We start from the raw sequence: 19,728 nt of genomic DNA, 5'->3' as shown, positions 1-19,728 counted from the left end.
GTTCGAGCAGTTGCGGCGCGTCCAAAAGTTGACCGGAGCTCAACTTTATGCAAATGAACGCGTCCGACGCAGGGTCACTGTCCAATGGGGAGCGAGATAGAGAACAGCTCGGGGGGGCGGGGGTCTGCTTGTCCACTGTCCGTTAACTCGCCGGTCTGTGTTCCCGCCTACCGAAGCGTCCGTTTTTTCAGAGGCGTCGCGTCCGGCAAGAAATCGTATTGACGCCAGTGGATCCCTAGCGTCAGAAGCAGTGTGGAGGGCGTCGTCGAACCGGCTGATTCAGAAGCTGCAGTGCAAAGAGGCGTCACTGTTGCGATCCTCCGAGGATTGAGAGTTTCTACTGGCGGAGCGTCTGGGAGCAGGCTGAGGGTCGGTAACGCCCCCTACTGGCCATTGACTGGGATTTCCTGAAACAGAAAAACGACAACAACACCGCTTTATAAAACCTTTTAACTTCGGGGAGAAAAACACTGAACTCCGGCACAAAGTCGTAGCTTTTTAGCCTCAAACATGCAGGAAGGAGGAAATTATCTGATGCCTCCAGGCACATGCATCTGGTTGACCACTGTGTTTTTTTGTTTTTTTTTAAAGGAAAAGTTCAACATTTCGAAAATTAGCTTCTTTACAGTATAAAGAGATGGATGAGCAGGTTGAAACCACTCTCTAAATCTGTCAGCTAAATGTGAAGCCACAGCTAGCAGGTGGATAGCTTGGCATTAAGACTGGAAATGTTGGGAAAACAGTCTAACACGTTTCTTGGGGCAGATTTTTAACTTCACTGTGACAGGAGAGTTTATAAACTCCCTAAAAAAAATGTGGAAACGTTATTTCATTTAATAATTTCTCCCTTTTAATAATACCAATTGGTGTTCATTCCACGAATGCACGATTCTTACAAGTTGTAAAGGCGACTAATCAGGCTTTCCAACGATATAAAATACAACACCAATTGGTATTATTAAAGGGATACTTCAGCCAAAATTGATAATTCACCAATTTTCTACTCACCGTCAAGGAAGGATTTTGGAACGGATTTTCATATCCACTCAAAGTGTTTCGATAATAACTTGCTAAAAGTTCTCCAAACCCTTCCTTGGCATGACGGTGAGTAGAAAATTGTGAGTGTGAATTATCGATTTTGGGTGAAGGATCCCTTTAAAGGGGAGAAACGATTGAATGAAATAACGTTTCCAAACTTTTTTTTATAAGAATAATTTCTCGCCTTTAATAAAACCAATTGGTGTGGTATTTTATATCGTTGTAAAGCCTGATTAGTCGCCTTTTACAACTAGGTACAACTTGTTAGAATCGTGCATTTGTGGAATGAACGCCAATTGGTATTACTAAAAAGGATAAATTATTAAATTAAATAAAGTTTCCACATTTTTTTAAGGGAGTTTATATAGTATAAAACAGTGAGAGCCTCTGTCCCCAAACTCTCCTGTCACAGTGAAGGTAAAAAATTGTTTTTATTAATTAAAGGTGAGAAATGATTGAATGAAATAACGTTTCCAAACATTATTTGAGGAGTTTTCTTCTTTTTTTTTAATGCTAGGCTAACTATCTCCTGGATGTAGCTTCATATTGAACAGACAAACATAAGAGTGGTGTCAATCTACACTACACGCCTCCTAAAATGTTGAACTCCTCCTTTACAGATGCCTAAGCCGAGTAGAATTACCTCACCATGCATCACAAATGCAATGAGTTTTCCACACGTTCGCTCAAACACGACACGCTCAAACGTCCAGCGGGTGAAATCCTAATACGATTCATTCATACTGCGTCAGTTTCAGACACAAGTATGAACAAGTGACTGTTTGGTGTTTGTTTCATGCAGCAACAGCTAAAAAAAAAACCCAAATCAACAGGGCGTCACTGACTGCATGCATCAGATCAGCTGCTACCTGGACCGCACTGACCTTCGTCTGGTCCTCCAGACAGGCCTTTCAGCCCAAACAGGGTACAGTAATTTGTCTAGCATTATTTCACAAAGAGGACGAGAAGGAGAAGAAGAGTGATTCACTGTTCACAAAGTCTTTAGACATTTTAACACTGGATCGACTCTTTAGGTAAACTCACCTCTAAGTTCCCCCTCGCTTTCTTCAACACGCCGTGGGTCAGAGACACTGCAGAGTGAGAAAAACATTAAGTCAGATGTTGTAATGCAGTTAAACCATCTATTAATATCTAGAAAGGAAAATGACAATTGGAAAATGAATTATTCACCTGTTTCATGACAGAACTCACTTAAAACCAGGGGCGTCAAACTCATTTTAGCTCAGGCGGCCACATACAGCGCAATTTGATCAAGTGGGTCAGACCAGTAAAACATAGTAATGGAGAAACCGAAGCTTTCTGAATCACTGAATTAATATGAAGCAAACGGTTCAGTGTTTCAAAGCATTTGATACAATTAAACATGGCGACATCTGCTGGTCAACCTTCAACATGGCATTTGCACGGAACAATAAACATAAGGTTGTATGTGCATCTCGAAATTTTTGACAGTTTTTTCTGTTACACTTGGGTTATAAATAATTGGATTGTGTCATCATAACATGCTGTATGTATGTAAGCTAATAAAGACATGCAACATGGATAGAAATAGAAAAAATTATATGTACAAAATACAAATAACAAGATCATTTGGGTTGAGTTTTGCTTCAGTCTCTGACCGCACTCTCTGGTTGTTAATCAGTGAAACTATCATGTGATTTTTGGCATGGTGAAGGAATCGAAACATCTTGTTGCGATACTTCTGCTTTGAAAGATCGATACTACTGTGTCGAACCGTCTGCTTCGAGCATAACATCTCATGTTTCCCTTTGTTATAGTGCAAAAAAGCACATTATGAAGATGTTTACAGTTCATGAACTATCCTTTTACAAAACATTATCAACAACCTGAAATTTCTTGAGAAAAATGTGTTATTCCAACAGTATGCCTCTTCTGTAATTTTCAAACTTGGCAAATTCATCCTGCAGGCCGGATTAGAGCCTCTGGTGGGCCGGTTTTGGCTTTAAACCCTCACATTTAAGGAGCTGTAACTGGACTAGATTCATAGTAGTAGATTCTGTTGTAGTACACAGTATAAAGCTGCTTCAAAGGAACAAAAAGTCCGTACACTGATCGATGATGACTCTCTCCATTCCCTCTTTGAGCTGGTTGGTGGTGCGGAGGCGTTTCACGGCTCCACTCAGCATCTTCTCCTGCTGCGTCAGCCTGCTCTTCAGTCTGGCTACCTCGTTTTTCAGCAGCTCGTCCTGATGATGGAGAATTAAAAGGAGAAAAGCGGTTTAGTCTGTAGATAAATCACTGGAGAGGCTGCACACTGTGTTTGTGTGTTGTTTACCTGCTGGTTGTTGCCGCCGTCTCCAGCCGTGTTGGCAGCAGGCAGCGAGACTCTCCACACCAGTTTGAGCAGCCGACCGGCCTCGTCCAGCACCTGCTGCATGGTGTTCACGCTGCTGCACAAGCTCTTCAGATGCTGCTGCTCAATCACCTGAGAACAACGAAGCGTCATGAACCCTGATCTGTTCCACAGCGTTTCACTCTTTAAAAGGGATACGCCAACATTTTTTAATTCTCCGGTAAGGCATCTTGAGCGGTCAAATGCCAGTAACGGGACGAGATCGGTCAAAACGGAGGGTTCAAGCAAAGACGGTTTATTTTGGTTCAAGCTAGCTACATCGAGGGTAGGTTAGCTTCCTATTTTAAAGTAAAAGCACAAATTCTATCGTCATGGTTTTCTGTATGTAAAGGGCAACAGGTGTTTTATTTTGTGAAAGTAACCAGAAGTGCGTTGGTCACAACAGCTAGCTTGAGTAGCGCCAAATTCGTCCGAACAAAATTGTAAACAGCTGGTATTTAGACAAATTAATGACACACTGCTGATCTAAGCGGCTACTTTCTCGCCTAAAAATGTTTGAAATGTCAATAAAGTGATATATTTACAGAGTTTAGAGCTAAAATGAAATCAGCTTCTGACTGCTGATTTCGGCTCGGGTAGGAGGCAGGCTAACACTACCTATGCACTTCCAGCGTTTGAGCTAAGCTAACTACAGGCGATACGGCTCTATCTCCCTTGTTACTGCACACACAGTCGAAAGGATGGTGTCTATCTGCTTGTCATGGACTCGGGAGTGAGGCAAGACACGAAAAAAAAAAGTTGGCGTATCCCTTTAACGAAGTAACTCTCAGTCGTGCAACATGATTGTCTTCAGTACCTTGTTGTCAGAGCCCTGCTGCCTGAACGCGTGCATACAGTCCTGCAGTTGTGCGTCCATGCTGCGCGACAGCTTCCGACCCTCTGAGATCTGTTTGCGCAGGGCGTTGTAGTCCTCGATCAGGCCCAGGATGTGGCGGCCGCTGCGATTGGCCCACATCCTGTGACCCGGCACCAGGCGAGAAGGAGCGCCGGATGCGCTGTCGCCAGAGCTGCTGCTGAAGGAGCCGCCAGAGCCGCGGCCGTCCAGCTCCGAGTGAGCACGACGTCTCTCCTCTGAAAACATGGGTTTTTTTTTTAGAAAAATGCTCAATAACAACAATGATCTGTACAGGTTAGTATTTAATAATACACTGCCTGTCCCCCCAAAAAAGTCACACACAGCCTTTAGCTTTGATTTCAGTAAGTTTTCGCTGTGGCATCGTTTCAATAAGCTTCTGCAATGTCACAACATTTACTTCGGCCCAGAGTTGCATTCATTTTTCAAATATTCTTCAGATCTGGACTCTGTGGTCACATTGGACCACATTTCTTCCTTGAAGATGATGGTTCCCTACTCTCCTTCCAGTTTTCTATAATGCGATGGACATTTTTTAACCCAATTTTAGTCTCAGTAATCTCCTTTGATGTTTTATTTGCTCGATACCAATAATTTGACCCTTCTGAAACCAATTCAAACATCTTCTCCACGACCACAGGATGTGTGTTCCAACATGGTTGTTTAAGAAATGAGATTGCATCAGTTTGGGTTAAATAAGTTGTTGCCAGCTGAAACATCATCATCCATGCAGTAATTATCCAATGGGAGGCTCTGACCTATTAGCTGAGTTAAATCCAAGTTGTGACTTTTTTTTTTTTTTGGACAGGCAGTGTACTGTATGTTTCAGCATTAAGCCAAATCTGATAAGGTGTTGTTGTTACCATGGAGGACGTTGGTGTATTCGTTGTGAGACTGAAATGAGTGACGGAGATCACAGCCTTCACGACCTGGTGATCTGCCCCCTTCATCTGAAATGGATGGAAACATGAAATGAATGAATATATACAGGGGGAAAAAAAGGAAAAAGAATAAAGAATTAAAATAAAATGAAATGAATGTAAAACACTGGCAGATTTCTGTGTTGACATGTGTCATATGTAAAGGCATGTGGGTCTGTGCCTTGTGTTTACCTGGCGAGGACAGCAGGTAGTTGATGTTGATGGTCTCGGAGCGGTTGGGTCCTCGGAGCAGCTGCTCCTCCAGCCGCTGCCTCAGAGCCGTGTTGGTCTGGATGCTGCGCTCCAGCTGCAGCCGCAGGTGTCGGATCTCCGACAGCAGCTCACTCAGGTCCAGCGAGCCCGAGGGAGGAGGGGCGGGAACGGGCTCCTTGGTCGTCTCACCGGATTCTGGAAATAAGGGAAACAATCTCATTATTGTCATCAGTGTTAAAGAAAAATGACTGGAAACAGAAGCACACAGAGCTGAACGTCTGTCCATCTTCTTATCTTCCTGTTTTTAGGTACTTCAGCATCAAATATCATTGTGCATGTGTCTACAGTACTACTATGCTGCGTTTTTTTACTTTCAAAGACTTTCAAAACTGTCTTTTAGGGCTGTCAGTTTTTATCGCGTTAACACATTATTTAATTGACGCTGACGTTATTTTATCACACATTAATCTCAGCTTTATATTTTTTTTTACAAACTGAAGCTTCTGTGGTTCATCGAGAGAAGTACTGCTTTGAAATGAGTTTTAGGTTGAATATTCAATGGACATTCGCTCTGGAACTATTATTTTAGGGCTTATTCTATTTTATATGAATATTTTTAGTAAAAAAAAAAAAAGCTTGCAGTACCGTTGTGCGTCTGAGCTTCAGTCTTGATCTTTTCATGAACTTGCAGCTCGACTCGCAGCGACTGCAGCAGGTGCTGAGAGTCGGACAGCTGCTGCCTCTGGAGCTTCACCTCACACTGCAGCCTGGAAACACAGCAACAAACAGGAAACACAACATCATCAATAATCACAAGTTAGGACAGAAACATGTTTGTTTGGTAACACTTTATAATAAGTACACACTATTAAGCATTAGTTAAGCATTAATAAATACTGAATTTTTCATTTATAATGCATGAATACTCATTATGTAGTTTTTAAATACAGTTAGTGCTTATCAATGATGAGTAAAACATTTTTAACTGTGTTTATAAACTACAGCTACATTCTAAATGATGAATTCAGTATTTAATGCTTAACTAACGCTTAATAGTGTGTACTTATTATAAAGTGTTAATGTTTGTTTTTAAATATCCCATCTCCCACTGAACAGATCACAGAATTTTATAGTATAATTATTAGAAATGTGTTTTCTCACAACTTTCTACAGTATACTCAGGAAGTGCAAAGCTCTCCTTAGAACAAGAAATATGGATGTGAACATAAACTGATCTACTTCTTTATAAAGGCCACAGTTTGCGTGTAAATCCATAAAGACTGAAATAACGATGTTGTATCTATATGTCATCCACAACACACACACACACACACAGTGAGAGGAAAGCGAGAGGAGACGTGATCTGACAGTAAACCAGACTCCAGGTTTCAGGTGTCGGCCTCGCTCAACTGTGTCAGTGGGACCGAGGGGCAAGAGGTCACACACCATCTTTATGGTGGCGTACACACACACACACACGTTCATGGATGAGCCTTCAAATGACGGACTGGATCACGTTTCTGAGTTGTACTAATAGTACGGAATAATGGTAATAGTCATGACTCTTTACAATGGTAATTAGCAGCGCTGTGTAGTTTCAGATTACATAGAGGAGAGCGGTAAGGACATTAAGTGAGTAGCTGCAGCAACGAGACGTTTAGATGAACGCTTGTTGTGGTAGTGATGCACTGGTGTGTGTGTGTGTGTGTGTGTGTGTGTGTGTGTGTACCTGTGCAGCTCCTCTTTGCTGTAGTGCAGTGTCTCCTGCAGCTTGGAGTTTTCCTGGCTGCTCTGCTCCAGTCTTTCCAGAAGTCGACTGTTTTCCTGCCTCAGAGCTTCCGACTCTTTCCTGCTCTGCTCCAGTTTGGCCGTCCGCCTCGCCAGAGTCTCCCGCAGCTTCTCGTTCTCCTTCTGCTTGTCTGGAGCAAATAGAAACATGTGTACTTTAGCGCTGAGCACCACATGACATGATATATTCTCCCATGTCTTTGATGGAGCTTAGAAAAAAACTTTTAAGAAAAGAAAAGACTAGTGTCTGGAAAAAATATTGTCTTTTAGTCTTTCTGGATGAAAAAGGTGAATCTGTCCCACATTGAGCCAACATCAGCTTGTGAGAATATGTTAGTTTTACCTCTGCTTCCTGAGTTAAGCTGCTCCTTCAGGGCTTGATTTTGTCCCCAGAGAAATCGCACCTCGTTGGCCAGCTGACCCTGCTCCTCATTGCCATGGATGAAGATGTTGGTGGCTGCTGAACCGAGGAAACACATAAACACACACTTGTCAGCCAGGAAATAAGGGCAGTGAATTACTCACCAATAACACAGACAGATAGATCAGCACAGTGTTTGATTCTGTACCTGGGTCTTTCTCCACCTCGGCCAGTCTCCTCTCCAGCTGCTCCCTGAGCCGGTCGTTGGTGCGGATGCTCTCCTCCAGGCGCTGGCGCAGCGCTCGGATCTCCTGTAGATGTTCTGCCAACAGGTCTGACAGACACACAGGCACGGCAACATTAAAAATGGAGGACTTAAAGGGATAGTTCACCCAAAATTCAAATTTCACTCATTATCTACTCACCCTCATGTCGACTAAGAGCTGTGAGAATTTTCAGAGTCCTCCGTCCCTTCTCTCTGTAATGTCCGTCTTGTTTCGAAGCCCCGACATGAGAAATTGTTCCGCTGGTCAGTGCAAATCACGAGAGATTTGCACTGACACAGGAAGAGCAGTGAACCGAGACACTGGGAGCTTCCGCTACAAACAAGCTTGAAATATAGACTTATTTAATTTTTTGGGGAACAATTTCTCATGTCGGGGCTTCAATACAAGAGGGACATCACAGACGAGCAGTATGGAGGTATTTGGATGTTTTTTGGTGTGTCTTTTTGGACGAAGAAAGTTGGTATCCATTGACAACCATTATATGGACAAATACTGCTGCGCGGACCCCCCCCCCGTAACTCAAGAGAAGGAACGGAGGACTCTGAAAATTCTCACAGCTCTTAGTTGACATGAGGGTGAGTAGAAAATGAGAATTTTGAATTTTGGGTGAACTATCCCTTTAAAAAGAGAAAAAACAAGAGGTGTAGAAGAGATACCCTGATGATATTTACCTGAATTCATGGTGCGAGGCTGAGCTGCGGCAGCGTCCTCTGCTGTGAAGTCTCCGTCTCCTTTATGTGCTTCAGTCTGCGGGCCCGACCCCTCCTGGTCCTGGTCGTGGTCTTGGTCCTGGTCCTGGTCCTGGTCCTGGTCTTGGTCCTGCTGCCCCTGATGGTGGGAGCTGGTCTGGGCCATGATGGAGCGATGCAGGTCCAGTTCGCTGCGCAGGCTGGCGTTGAGCTCCTCGCTGCCTCTCAGCTGCTCCTGCAGGCGGCCGTTCTCCCTCTGCAGGCCCTGCAGCCTGTTGGCAGCGGACACACCTGCCTCCTGAGCTCCGCCCACAGGAGGGACAGCCGATCCCGGCCAATCAGAGGGCTGTCGCTGGCCTACACGTGTACAGAGAAACAATGGGTAGATGCATAAACAATGAAAATATAAAAATAGATATTCACCACACCTATTTATTCATTGTTTGTGGTCGGTTTTTTTCCCCTGCATAATTTACTCTTGTGTATTTTTAACTTGCTCATTCATACAAGCCGCACTTTTACTTTTTTTTCTCCATGACCACCCACACTATGCAATATCTCCAGCCAAACAGCATGTATATATGTTTTTTTCTCTATTTAAATAATATTTTGTACATAACAGTACATATATTTGTTTTTTATATATATATTTATTTTTGTAACACTTTATAATAAGTACAGCATTAAATACTGAATTCACCATTTATAACACATTAATACTCATTAGTATGTAGTTTATAAACACAGTTAAAAATGTTTTACTCATCATTGATAAGCACTAACTGTATCTATAAACTACATACTAATGAGTATTCATGCATTATAAATGAAGAATTTAGTATTTATTAATGCTCAACTAATGCTTACTGTAACAGTGTGTACTTATTATAAAGTGTTAACTATATTTTTGTACATAGTAAATTATTTATATTTTTATGTATCCTGTACTCTTTGCTGCTGTTGCTGACATAAGACTTTTTATTGATCCCACACATGGGATCAATAAAAAGTATTATGTCAGCATTTTTTCTATCTCCTCATCACTCATTATTAAATCTCTAAACAAACAGGGTATGCCTCGGGAACTAAAGCTTGAGTCATCCGCAGCCTTCGTGTTAATCCAAGTAGCTGCAGATCAAAATGACCACTGGGATGTGAGGAGAAGCCAGAGGTCAGAGTGAGCGCTCTCACATATCCACATGCTTCACTTCCCGCTGTAATAACCTTCACTGTCTCTTTTCCCGAGGGAAACACAATTTGAAGATTGAACCGGATAGGTGCCACTGAATAATGCAGCTTTAAGTGGAGGTGGAACTGAAACCGGACACCTGCTCTGCCCTTGGCCGCTGTGCTTTGTCGTGAGGGACGCCTGACTGCAACAGAAAAGACCTGAGTGGAAAATAAGTGCCGTTACAGGCTGCGACTAGACCGGCCAGGCAGTGGACAAGGACTCAGCTAATCTCCATGAGATCCCGAGGTGGCAAGAAAAAGGGGGGAAAATATGCATTTTTAATGCGGCAAGCAGAGTTAATCCCAGTCTGGTTCACACTATACCTCAGATCAGTGACACGTGAGGCTATAATTGGACTTGGCTTTCACACCCACTCACAAATAAACTCCATTATTAAGACTGTGTTTAAGTTTTACATCTGGACGTTCTTACTGTGAGCTCGACTGCCACCTTGTGAGCTGTGGCAGGGCGAAGACGTCCTGTCTGAGTGGTACAGGTCAGAGTGGGAGCTGTGGTGGCTGCTGGGACTGTGGCCTCCTCTGAACTGACTCTGCAGGCTCTGGATGAGACGATTCTTCTCCTGCAGCTCCTTGGCCAACCTAGGAGGAGGAGGAAGAAAAGAGGAGGAGGAATGAGTCATGTTTTATCTTTAATAGCACCCAACAGCTGGATTTTATATGTGACATCGTTGCGCTGGGTTACAGAGGGCCAAACAATGAGAAACAAATTCACAGGAACAGCACCCAAAACAAAAAAAGAAGAGAGAGAGACATCACCGAGAGACCAAAGAAGTAAAAAAGAAAAAGCTTCCAACTAGAGGACTCGTAACTTTCAGTGGAAACACGCAGCTGGGAAACACAGAAGAGGAGTTCACACAGCAAACGTCATGCTGTCTTGTCTGGATCAAACCCACTCACAGGTCCAGCTGCTCCCTGGTGAACTCAGCCAGGGTGAGGTTTTGCTGGACGAGGACTCTGACGTTGTGCTGCAGCAGCTCTCTGTCGCCCTCTAGCTCCAGACGCAGGTTATCTAACTCCTGCTGGATTCTAGCCGGGCTGTCGGGAGGAGCTGTCGCACCGTCCTCATGAGACAGCAGCGACTGGGATCCATGCTGAGGCTCCCCAACACTGGCCCAGTCAGTAATAACATTGATGAATGCATGTCACTACGCGCAACTTAAAGGGATAGTTCAACATTTTGGCAAATTGGCCCATTGCTAACTATAATCCCTATAGTTTTAGGAGTAGGTTCGTTACTTTTAATTGTCAGTGCAAGCTATTTTTAGAACGGCGGAGCAGAGCCGTGAGCTGCTCAGAGCTACGCTACGGAGGCTCATGGCATTTCTTGATTTCCCTCATCAAATACACAATCCAACAACTCCAAAACGCTCTGGTGGACAAGTTGTGACCTGCACATTCACCACGCTATGAGATAATAACAGAACGTTACCAGACAGAGTTGTTTTAGAGGTAAATACAGAGACTGCTTGCCAAAAAACTGTCCCTGAACGCAACACGCATCAGCAGTTTTGCATGAATTTACCTCTAAAACAACTCTGTCTGGTAACGTTCTGCTATTATCTCATAGTGTGGTGAATGTGCAGGTCAAAACTTGTCCACCAGAGCGTTGTGGAGTTGTTGGATTGTGTATTTGATGAGTTTGATGAGGGAAACCAAGAAATCCCATGAGCCTCCGTAGCGTAGCTCTGAGCAGCTCACGGCTCTGCTCCGCCGTTCTAAAAATAGCTTGCACCGACAATTAAAGGTAACGAGACTATAGGGATTATGGAAATGGGTCAATTTGCCAAAATGTTTAACTATCCCTTTTTTTTTTTAAATCTAATTATATAAAAGTCTAGATCTAGAAAAACTTTTCTAATTTTTGTTCAGAGGTTTTTTTTAAATCAACTTATATTTTCATTTTATACAAAACGAAATTGATTTTCTTCCTGGAGGATGGTGACTGTCATGTCAAAGACATGAATAGATAAAAATTGACATGTGTTGTCGTGTGTGTGTCGTCTGCTGACGTCTGAGAGAAAGCGGTGACCCAGTTAGGGGCCAGTGTGACCTTAATGTTTTGGTTGACACACAGACAAAATTAGGTCAACAGCGGGACGCTATTCAAAAACCAACATCACATGCAGCGCCCAGGGGGTTATAAGGCAATTGGTTGATGGGGGGCAGGTCTTTAACAGGGTCACAGAGAGCAACGTCATCAAAAGAGCTCAGCTAACGACGCTCAGATCAAACATTATGACAAAAAAGATGGATAAACATAAGGTAAGTATAATGAACCTACAGTAAGACACTGCACAGTGAAGGTAGATAAGAAAACAACTCTCATCTGTTGCTAAATATGAAGCTAAAGAAAGACAGGACTGGGCTGGATGATGTAAATATTATAGATATTTGTTGTTGTTGTTTTTTTACAAGGAATAAACTCAACAATCAGATTGGTTTTTAAAGTTTTCGTATGTGAGTTTGCGACGTACTGTACCTGCGAGACAGTTCCAGAGCCGCCACGTCCTCATTATCCAGATGAGAGTCTCCTGTCAGACGGAGGAAAAAGACGTTGTCAAAGATCCGTCTGTAAAAATCACTTACGACTGACTGACTGACTGCTCCTTTGTGTTCATCTTCCTCTGCTTCTTCTTTATTAAACACACTGTTTGTTTTCATAGAACCAAAACTACTTTCCAGTCTTAGTTTTTACAAAATATTCAGATTAAGTATGATTTATTTTTTGCTCAGTCAAACAAACAGTCGGTCGTTCGAGATCCCAGCATCATTCTTCATCTGCCATGTGTGTTGGCTGGGCTTGTATGTGCTTTGGCGGATAATGTCATGTATCATAGACCACTGAAATGAAATAATTAGCTGTGTTTGTGCAGTGTGGTTCTGATTAGCAACCAGCTACCTTTGTCCAGCCGTCCCTCCAGCCTGTCCAGAAGACTCAGGCTCTTGTCCAGCTGCTCTTTGACCACCTCCCCCATGACGTAGTCGACCTCGCCGGCCTGCAGCAGCTCCTTGAAGGCCTTGTTCAGCTCCTCCAGCTGCCGACGCTGCAGGGCGCCCAGCCTGCGGCTCTCCTTGATCTGCTGCCTCAGTTGTGACAGCTCCCTGGCCTGCGACTGCACCAGGGAGTCCAGTCTGAGGAGACGACAGAATGGGGGCGAGCGGCGCGCAGGGGGAAGCAAACACCCACAGTGACAGTGTGAGTAAAGATTTGATTTACAAAAACGAGTTGGTGTGAACTAGGGGTGGGAGAAAAAATTGATTCACATAAGTATCGCAATATTTTCTTTTTGACAATTTTTAAATCGATTTTCTTTTTCAAAAATCGATTTTTTCTTTTTCAGATTTTTTTTTCTTTATATTGTGCAATGTGCATTTGTTCGCCTTTTTTACATACAGAGAGTCCAGGTTTTGAAAAGGGTTTAAGTTCACTTTATAATGGAGTATGTTTATTTATAGGCTCCTACAGTATTTGTGTGCAGATAAATGTTAAAATGTAGCAGTTTACCTCAGTCTATATCTCATTTTGTCAGAAAGGCTTCAGAAGCCTGTTTTTTCTATACTCTTTTATTTTGCCTCTTTTATGCAGTCCAGGCTTTTGCTGAATAAATCTTAAAAACTGACTTAGCCTACATGTGATGTGTATTTTTTTGGGGAAATATGGTTCCTGGAATAGTCTGTAGACAATCATAATCATTCAACTGTTTCACTGGTGTTATAAATGTGTTAAAAATGCAGACTAAAAACCGAGAAAATCTGCAATATCGTGGAATCGCAATTTAAATCGAATCGGCATCCAAAAAAATCGTAGAAGAATTGAATCGGGAGAAAAGCATATCGTCCCAGCCCTAGTGTGAAAAGAGAATAATATTGATAGTGCGGTGAAAAGTGCTGACCTGGCGGGTGATGTGGAGCGGCTGCGAGCCTGTGGCAGCTGTTCACTCGAGCTTCTGATCAAGGTCCTCTCTCTTTCCAGTTCCACGTTCAGGCGGCTGGTTTTATCCCTCATCGCCTGGTTCTCTCCTCCTTTTCTCTCCCGTAGCTGCCCGGTTCTGTAGCTGCGATCCTGGCCTCCTTCCTCCCTGTGCTTCCCTTCTAGATCCCTGATGATGTTAATGGACGGTTCTGAGGCATTGGCAACAAGGTCACTGGAGAGGGAGTTCCTCCGCAGGAGATTTTGCATTTGGACGATGAGCTTGGTCTGGGTCTCCAGCTGGACTTTCAGCTCTCTGACTTGGGCCTGAAGCTGGAGCGGGTCCTCAGAAACGCCGTAGTCGTCGTAGGCCTGCAGGCTTTTCAGACTGACCTGGAAAAAGAGAGGAGGTTAATAAAACTCAAACATAATTCTTCTGGGTTATACAATTTGTTTAGAGCAGCTACTCCTCAGATACAGTAAGCCTACACGGTAATGCAATCATCGCCCGTATCTTTTTCCTTTTCACCAGTGAATGCTGCAGTGAGTGAATGAATATGTCTTTTAGGGTTAGGTCCTTGTTCACAACTTTTCACACTTTGTGTTGTGTTAGTACTCATCTATTATGCTTTTTCTTACTTCTATTTTATTCTATACTTTTTCTTTTCTTGGATTGTGTTTATTTATCATAGACAATGTCCCTTTCTGAGTCTTTTAACTTATTACTAGACTCCAAGAGAGCTGTGCACAATAATTCTGGTATCACTTTATAAGTGCATACTATTAAACATTACACATTAGTTAAGCATTAATAAATACTGAATTCATCATGTATAACACATATATACTCATTATTATGTAGTTTACAAACAGTTAAAAACGTTTTACTCATCATTGATTAGCACTAACTGTATATAGAAACTACCTGTACATACTAATAGGTACTCATGCGTTATAAATGAAGAATTCAGTATTTATTAATGCTTAACTAATGCTTAATAGTGTGTACTTATTATAAAGTGTTACCATAATTCCTAATATGTTTCTGGACTGTTTGATTTATGCACAAATGGAAAATAAATCTCTTCTTCTAAATGCAGCATCTTGTAGTTATAAGAGCGTAGACACAACAACTGCACCAATGTGTATAGTTGTGTGTATGAGCTAACTGTAACAGTAAGTTAAATACCTTGGCTGAGCTGAGAGCTGGGGAGCTGGGGTACGGGGTGCTGGAGGTTGAGTCCAGGTTTTCAGTGGAGGAGAAAGTGGCCTGTTCGTGTTTCAGCAGGGAAGGCAGGCTAGAGGCGCTGCAACTAGGGTTCACACCGACCTCTAGATCTGGCAACGTGAGGAACAAACACAGTCAAACGAGGAACAGAGAAACACGAGAAGTTGTGGGAAACAAAAAGGTGACGGTGCCATGTGGAAGTAAAAAAAAAAAACTTCTGTATGTGAGACAAGAAATTGAAGTGAAAGGTTGATCAGTGCTCGAGAGTCATTCCCAAACGTCAGAGTGGAAACATGCAAGAATTTGTCAATGCAGAATATTGACAGCCCATTCAAATTTTGGGAATAGTGCCAAGAAACACCAGGTTAAAAACCAGAATAGAAATTGTGTGGTTATGAGACCCAAAACAGAAAACATTCCTCAAGGTGAGAGACAAGTGTGTGTTACAGTCCTCATGCAGACATAAAGAGAGAATCTATCCACATTTGAGATTAGTGTCCCCTCCGCAGACAGACATGCACAGTCTGTCTAGAGGCCGTCTACCTGTGCTACTGCTCTCTTCCCTATCGTTCTCACTCTTGCCACTGGTTTCGTAACCCAGGTCCTGCAAATCCACCTGCACGCCTTTGTCATCCTGCTCCAGAGCTGGCGTTGGAGGCAATACATTGTGGGTTAGGAGGAAAGCATTTGACACATCTCTTCTCCTTTAAGGTGTTCCTGATCAATCTGGATTCACAAAAGGGCTTAAAGGGATAGTTCAACATTTTGGCAAATTGGCCCATTGCCATAATCCCTATAGTCACAGTAGGACACACACAGTAGGTTTGCTACCTTTAATTGTCAGTGTAAGATGTTTTTAGAACGGCGGAGCAGAGTTGCGAGCTGCTCGGAGCTACACTACGGAGGCTAATGGGATTTCTTGGTTTCCCTCATCAAACTCATCAAATACACAATCCAACAACTCCAAAACGCTCTGGTGGACAAGTTGTGACCTGCACATTCACCACGCTATGAGATAATGAAGAGACAGATCGTTACGAGACAGAGTTGTTTTCGAGGTAAATTAAACCACGGATGCGCGTTCCCGTCTGGGGCAGTTTTTCAGTAAGCAGTCTCTGCATTTACCTCAAAAACAACTCTGTTTCGTAACGTTCTGCTATTATCTCATAGCGTGGTGAATGTGCAGGTCACAACTTGTCCACCAGAGCGTTTTGGAGTTGTTGGATTGTGTATTTGATGAGTTTGATGAGGGAAACCAAGAAATCCCATTAGCCTCCTCCGCTGTTCTAAAAATAGCTTGCACCAACAATTAAAGGTAACGAATCTACTGCTATGACTATAGGGATTTATGGCAATGGGCCAATTTGCCATAATCTTGAACTATCCCTTTAAATTAACATGACTGAAGGGAGTTATCTTACCTCTTCGTGCTGTTTCAGGGGACGGAGTCTCAGTGAGAGCAGTGGCCAGTTTCTCCTCCAGGTTTTTACACGCCTTCTTCTTCTCCCTCAGCGCCTTGTGCAGGGCCTCCAGTTGGACCTGGACGCTTCGTGGAAGTCCCTTTCCATCCTGCACTGCCCTGTGGGCCTCGCTCTCCTCTTTCCGGCCCCTCTCTTCTTGCAGGGACGCCTGCATTTCTGAAATCCTGTGAGAGAGGTCGTTGAAGACCTTGTAGAGGAGGGAGAGATTTTGATGGAGATGGAGGTTTTGATTTCCCTTTGTTCCAGCAGCAGCAGCTGCAGACTCACTGCTGCTGGATTTGGCTGCTGGCTGGGTGGCTTCCTCCAGTTCTTTCCTTTCTTGTAGGGCTCTCTGAAGTTTGTCTAAATGCGTCTGCAGGTTAGTGCTGATCTCTGAGGATCTAGTAGAGGCCGAAGAGCCAGGATTTGTACAGTGTTCTGCTAGAGAGGCGATGGCGGACTCTGTTGCACTAAGGCAGTTCAACAGAGCTTTTGTCATCTCCTGATTTGAACCGGTATCATCAGAACGTCCTGTTGCTCCATGGTGGTCGTCTGACTCCTTTTCTGCTCCTCTCTGTGTTGAACATTCACCATCCTGTCCGGCACTGACACCGGTGAGGCCTTGCTGTGCAGATGCATCTGCAGCTTTTCCAGAATCTCTCAATTTTTCCTGCAGCTCTGCATTGAGCCTGTTCTGCTCCCAAAGTGCCTCCTGTAAAGAGTCTGTGTGTCGTTGTAACTCCTGCATAGCAGCGCTGTCGCGGCGTCCAAAAACACCACTTGGGCTCTCACTGTTCGACAACGCATTCACCTGCTGTAAGGTGTCTTTAATCCTCGAGCAGACGTCACTCAGCTCTGGGTTCTCGTCTTGGCCGTCAGAAGACATGAGTGCTTTCTCTGCCATGTCCAGAAGCTCCATGAGATTGTTGTTGAGCTGCTCCTTGTCCTGCAGGGCCTTCTGCAGCAACCTGATGTGGAGGGCAGCGTCCGCACCAGCAGCAGAGCCCGGACCCGAACCGGCGTGTGACCCGAAGCCTCCCTGGCTGTCCAGGCTGCAGGCCGTCAGGTAGGCAATAGTGGATTCTGCAGCCTGTAAGGCCTCCACATACTGGCAGTTACGTTGTTCCTTTTCCTGGAGCTGAGCGTGGAGCTCTTCCCAACCGGCGAGCTGCTCGCTGAGCTTGTTGATCAGCGCCTCTTTCTCCTGGCACTCCTGGTGGAGGAGCTCCAGCTGAGCGAAAAGAGCAGAGTCGGCCTGGGTGTCGACCGGCACGTGTTCGGCTTCAGAGTCCTTGTCCGACCCTGCTGCTGGACTGATGCTACGGTGAGAATATCTGACTGTGGAAGAGGGGGAAGTGCTTTGCTCGACTGGTATTGGGGAGCCAGATTCTTCGTGCAATTGTTGGTCAGAGCCGTAGACATCGTCCGGATGAGTTCTTACAGACGGTCTGCTGCCGCTGCTGCTGGAGTCAACTCTCAGCCTCACAGGAACAGGAAGGCGAGATTTGACACCAGGCTGCATTCGAAACAAGAAAGAAAAGGACACAGAGATCAGCAGATATTAAAAACACTGAGATATGGTTTTATTTAATTTATTTTGGTATTTTAAATTTAATTTTATTGTTTATGTCTTTATTTCATTTACTTATTTATCTTTATTAACGTCATCCACCCTGTTATTGCCTCGTGTACTTGTACTGTATAATTTCTATTTTTACTTCCACTATACATGGATGAGAGAAGGCACAGTATGTATTATGTGTTTAGGGTGACTGATGCAACAGTTGGGGGTGGTGGTGGGACTCCTTTTCTTTTTTTTTCTCTTTTCTTTTCTGATGTCTTCTTTACTTTTTGGGGTAAGGACAGTCGTGAACTATGTCATTTTGGTTTGGATGGTGGTTTGTTTTTCTTTCTGTTTTGATATCTTTATGATTACAGGGAGCACTTGTATATTGTTTATGTTTTGTTTCGATAAAAATCAATAAAATCAATAAAAAAACAAAAAAACACTGAGTTAGACTTCATGCAAACAGCTGTTACTTACCCCGTGCTTTGTGACGTGCTCTCTCTTTCTGTGCGACTGGCCTTTACTTTGTGGACTCTCCATCCCCTCTGCAGCAACGACAGGTGCGTCTGTTGTGACAGAGTTCTCCCCATCAGACACCTCATTAGAGTTTTTGTCTCCTTTTTCCCTCGGTGTCTTGACCTGGAGTGTTTCTGTACTCTGTCTCAGCTCAGCCTGTCCGTCACTGCTGTTCCCTGAGGCGTCGGTGCTCTCTTTCTCTTTGCACTCAGTAGATTTTTGTTCTTTCAGGAGACCCCGCAGCTCCGTGGTTTCTGCATTAAGTCTGAGCAGCTTCTCTCTGGAAAAAGGGAAATCTTATTAGTTTACAGAATCTCATACTGAAAATAAGGAGAATATGACGACTACTGAAAACAAAAACCCACCTAAGGTCCGAGACTGATGTAGCCCCGCAGTCAGTCAGCAGGGAGTTAAGTGCCATTAAATCTTTCTTCTTTTCCCTAGAATCTCTCGCTTCAGTGTCCAAACTGTTGTTGCCAGACTGAGGATGCTCTCTACTCTGGCCAAGCCCACTGTCCATACTCTCATCATCCAAAAGTTTTGCAGACACCATCTTAAAAAACATAATCAAAATATGATTTAAAGACACATATTTCAAAATCTCTTTGAAGTGTAATCAACGATGAGCTCTTTCATACCTGTGCTAGTGTGATGTCTGTCTGGCTCTCTTTATTCTGACCCGGCTGACGCGTGCCGTCGCCGTGAGCCAGAGGCTGCGTCTCCGGCGTCTTCTCTAGCTGCTAGAGTAATGGGATGGGAGGCGAGTATGACACACATGGCTCGGTAAAAGAAAAACTTAATGAGGGAACAGAATCCATAAAACACTGCACAGTAACAGCAGAATGGCGTGACGTGTCTAATGTGGCATGGGCGAAGAGAGACCATTTCATGGGACACAGAGATAAAAAGGAAACAAAACAGTGACTGGTTAGGAGAGATGAAGGATAGAAGAAGAGGGTAGTATATTCTACTACAGACAAAAAACACTTGTTAGAGAAATAAGACATGTAGTTGCACAGATTAAAAGAGACATTAGTCAAAGGCTAGACAGGGTAGAGGTCAAGATGTAGGTTCAAAGGTTAGAAAGGCTCTATTAAATGTGGATGTTAGACAAAGACTCAGACATGATTCTTCGATCAGTTTCAAAAGGTGGACATATAAAAACATATTGCTGTTAAATGACTTCAAACTGTGAGAAAAACTGGGAAGTAAACTCAGAGGCCACAGCTCGCTTCATGTGCAGCTGTCTTTA

General features: G+C 43.6%; 1 protein-coding gene across 12 annotated transcripts in view; it reads right to left on the bottom strand.

The window, feature by feature from the left end:
- Window positions 1–237: 237 nt before the first annotated feature.
- cdk5rap2 (CDK5 regulatory subunit associated protein 2) overlaps window positions 238–19,728 on the bottom strand; it is a 37,971-nt gene continuing 18,480 nt past the window's right edge. For 4 of the 12 annotated variants that reach the window (XM_085792987.1, XM_085792989.1, XM_085792990.1 and 1 more), the window contains 23 exons: window positions 19,115–19,216; window positions 18,842–19,029; window positions 18,438–18,756; window positions 16,355–17,909; window positions 15,477–15,578; window positions 14,895–15,043; window positions 13,689–14,098; window positions 12,695–12,927; window positions 12,275–12,326; window positions 10,208–10,374; window positions 8,527–8,901; window positions 7,777–7,902; window positions 7,551–7,667; window positions 7,149–7,338; window positions 6,065–6,186; window positions 5,399–5,614; window positions 5,150–5,236; window positions 4,230–4,504; window positions 3,356–3,505; window positions 3,128–3,266; window positions 2,083–2,129; window positions 1,923–1,977; window positions 238–407 (listed from right to left, as the gene is read on the bottom strand). In XM_085792987.1, coding sequence (XP_085649113.1) covers window positions 280–407; window positions 1,923–1,977; window positions 2,083–2,129; window positions 3,128–3,266; window positions 3,356–3,505; window positions 4,230–4,504; window positions 5,150–5,236; window positions 5,399–5,614; window positions 6,065–6,186; window positions 7,149–7,338; window positions 7,551–7,667; window positions 7,777–7,902; window positions 8,527–8,901; window positions 10,208–10,374; window positions 12,275–12,326; window positions 12,695–12,927; window positions 13,689–14,098; window positions 14,895–15,043; window positions 15,477–15,578; window positions 16,355–17,909; window positions 18,438–18,756; window positions 18,842–19,029; window positions 19,115–19,216 — 5,304 coding nt within the window. In that variant the 3' untranslated portion in view covers window positions 238–279. The remainder of the gene's footprint in view (window positions 408–1,922; window positions 1,978–2,082; window positions 2,130–3,127; window positions 3,267–3,355; window positions 3,506–4,229; window positions 4,505–5,149; window positions 5,237–5,398; window positions 5,615–6,064; window positions 6,187–7,148; window positions 7,339–7,550; window positions 7,668–7,776; window positions 7,903–8,526; window positions 8,902–10,207; window positions 10,375–12,274; window positions 12,327–12,694; window positions 12,928–13,688; window positions 14,099–14,894; window positions 15,044–15,476; window positions 15,579–16,354; window positions 17,910–18,437; window positions 18,757–18,841; window positions 19,030–19,114; window positions 19,217–19,728) is intronic. The other 8 variants (XM_085792992.1, XM_085792993.1, XM_085792983.1 and 5 more) reach the window with 6 other exon arrangements.

This window comes from Trachurus japonicus, chromosome 12 (genome assembly GCF_045865225.1).
Source record: "Trachurus japonicus isolate A0001 chromosome 12, Traja_1.0".
In the NCBI taxonomy this organism is placed as follows: domain Eukaryota; kingdom Metazoa; phylum Chordata; class Actinopteri; order Carangiformes; family Carangidae; genus Trachurus; species Trachurus japonicus.
The sequence above is the reverse complement of the archived record's forward strand: the minus strand, read 5'-3'. Positions and strand labels throughout refer to the sequence as shown.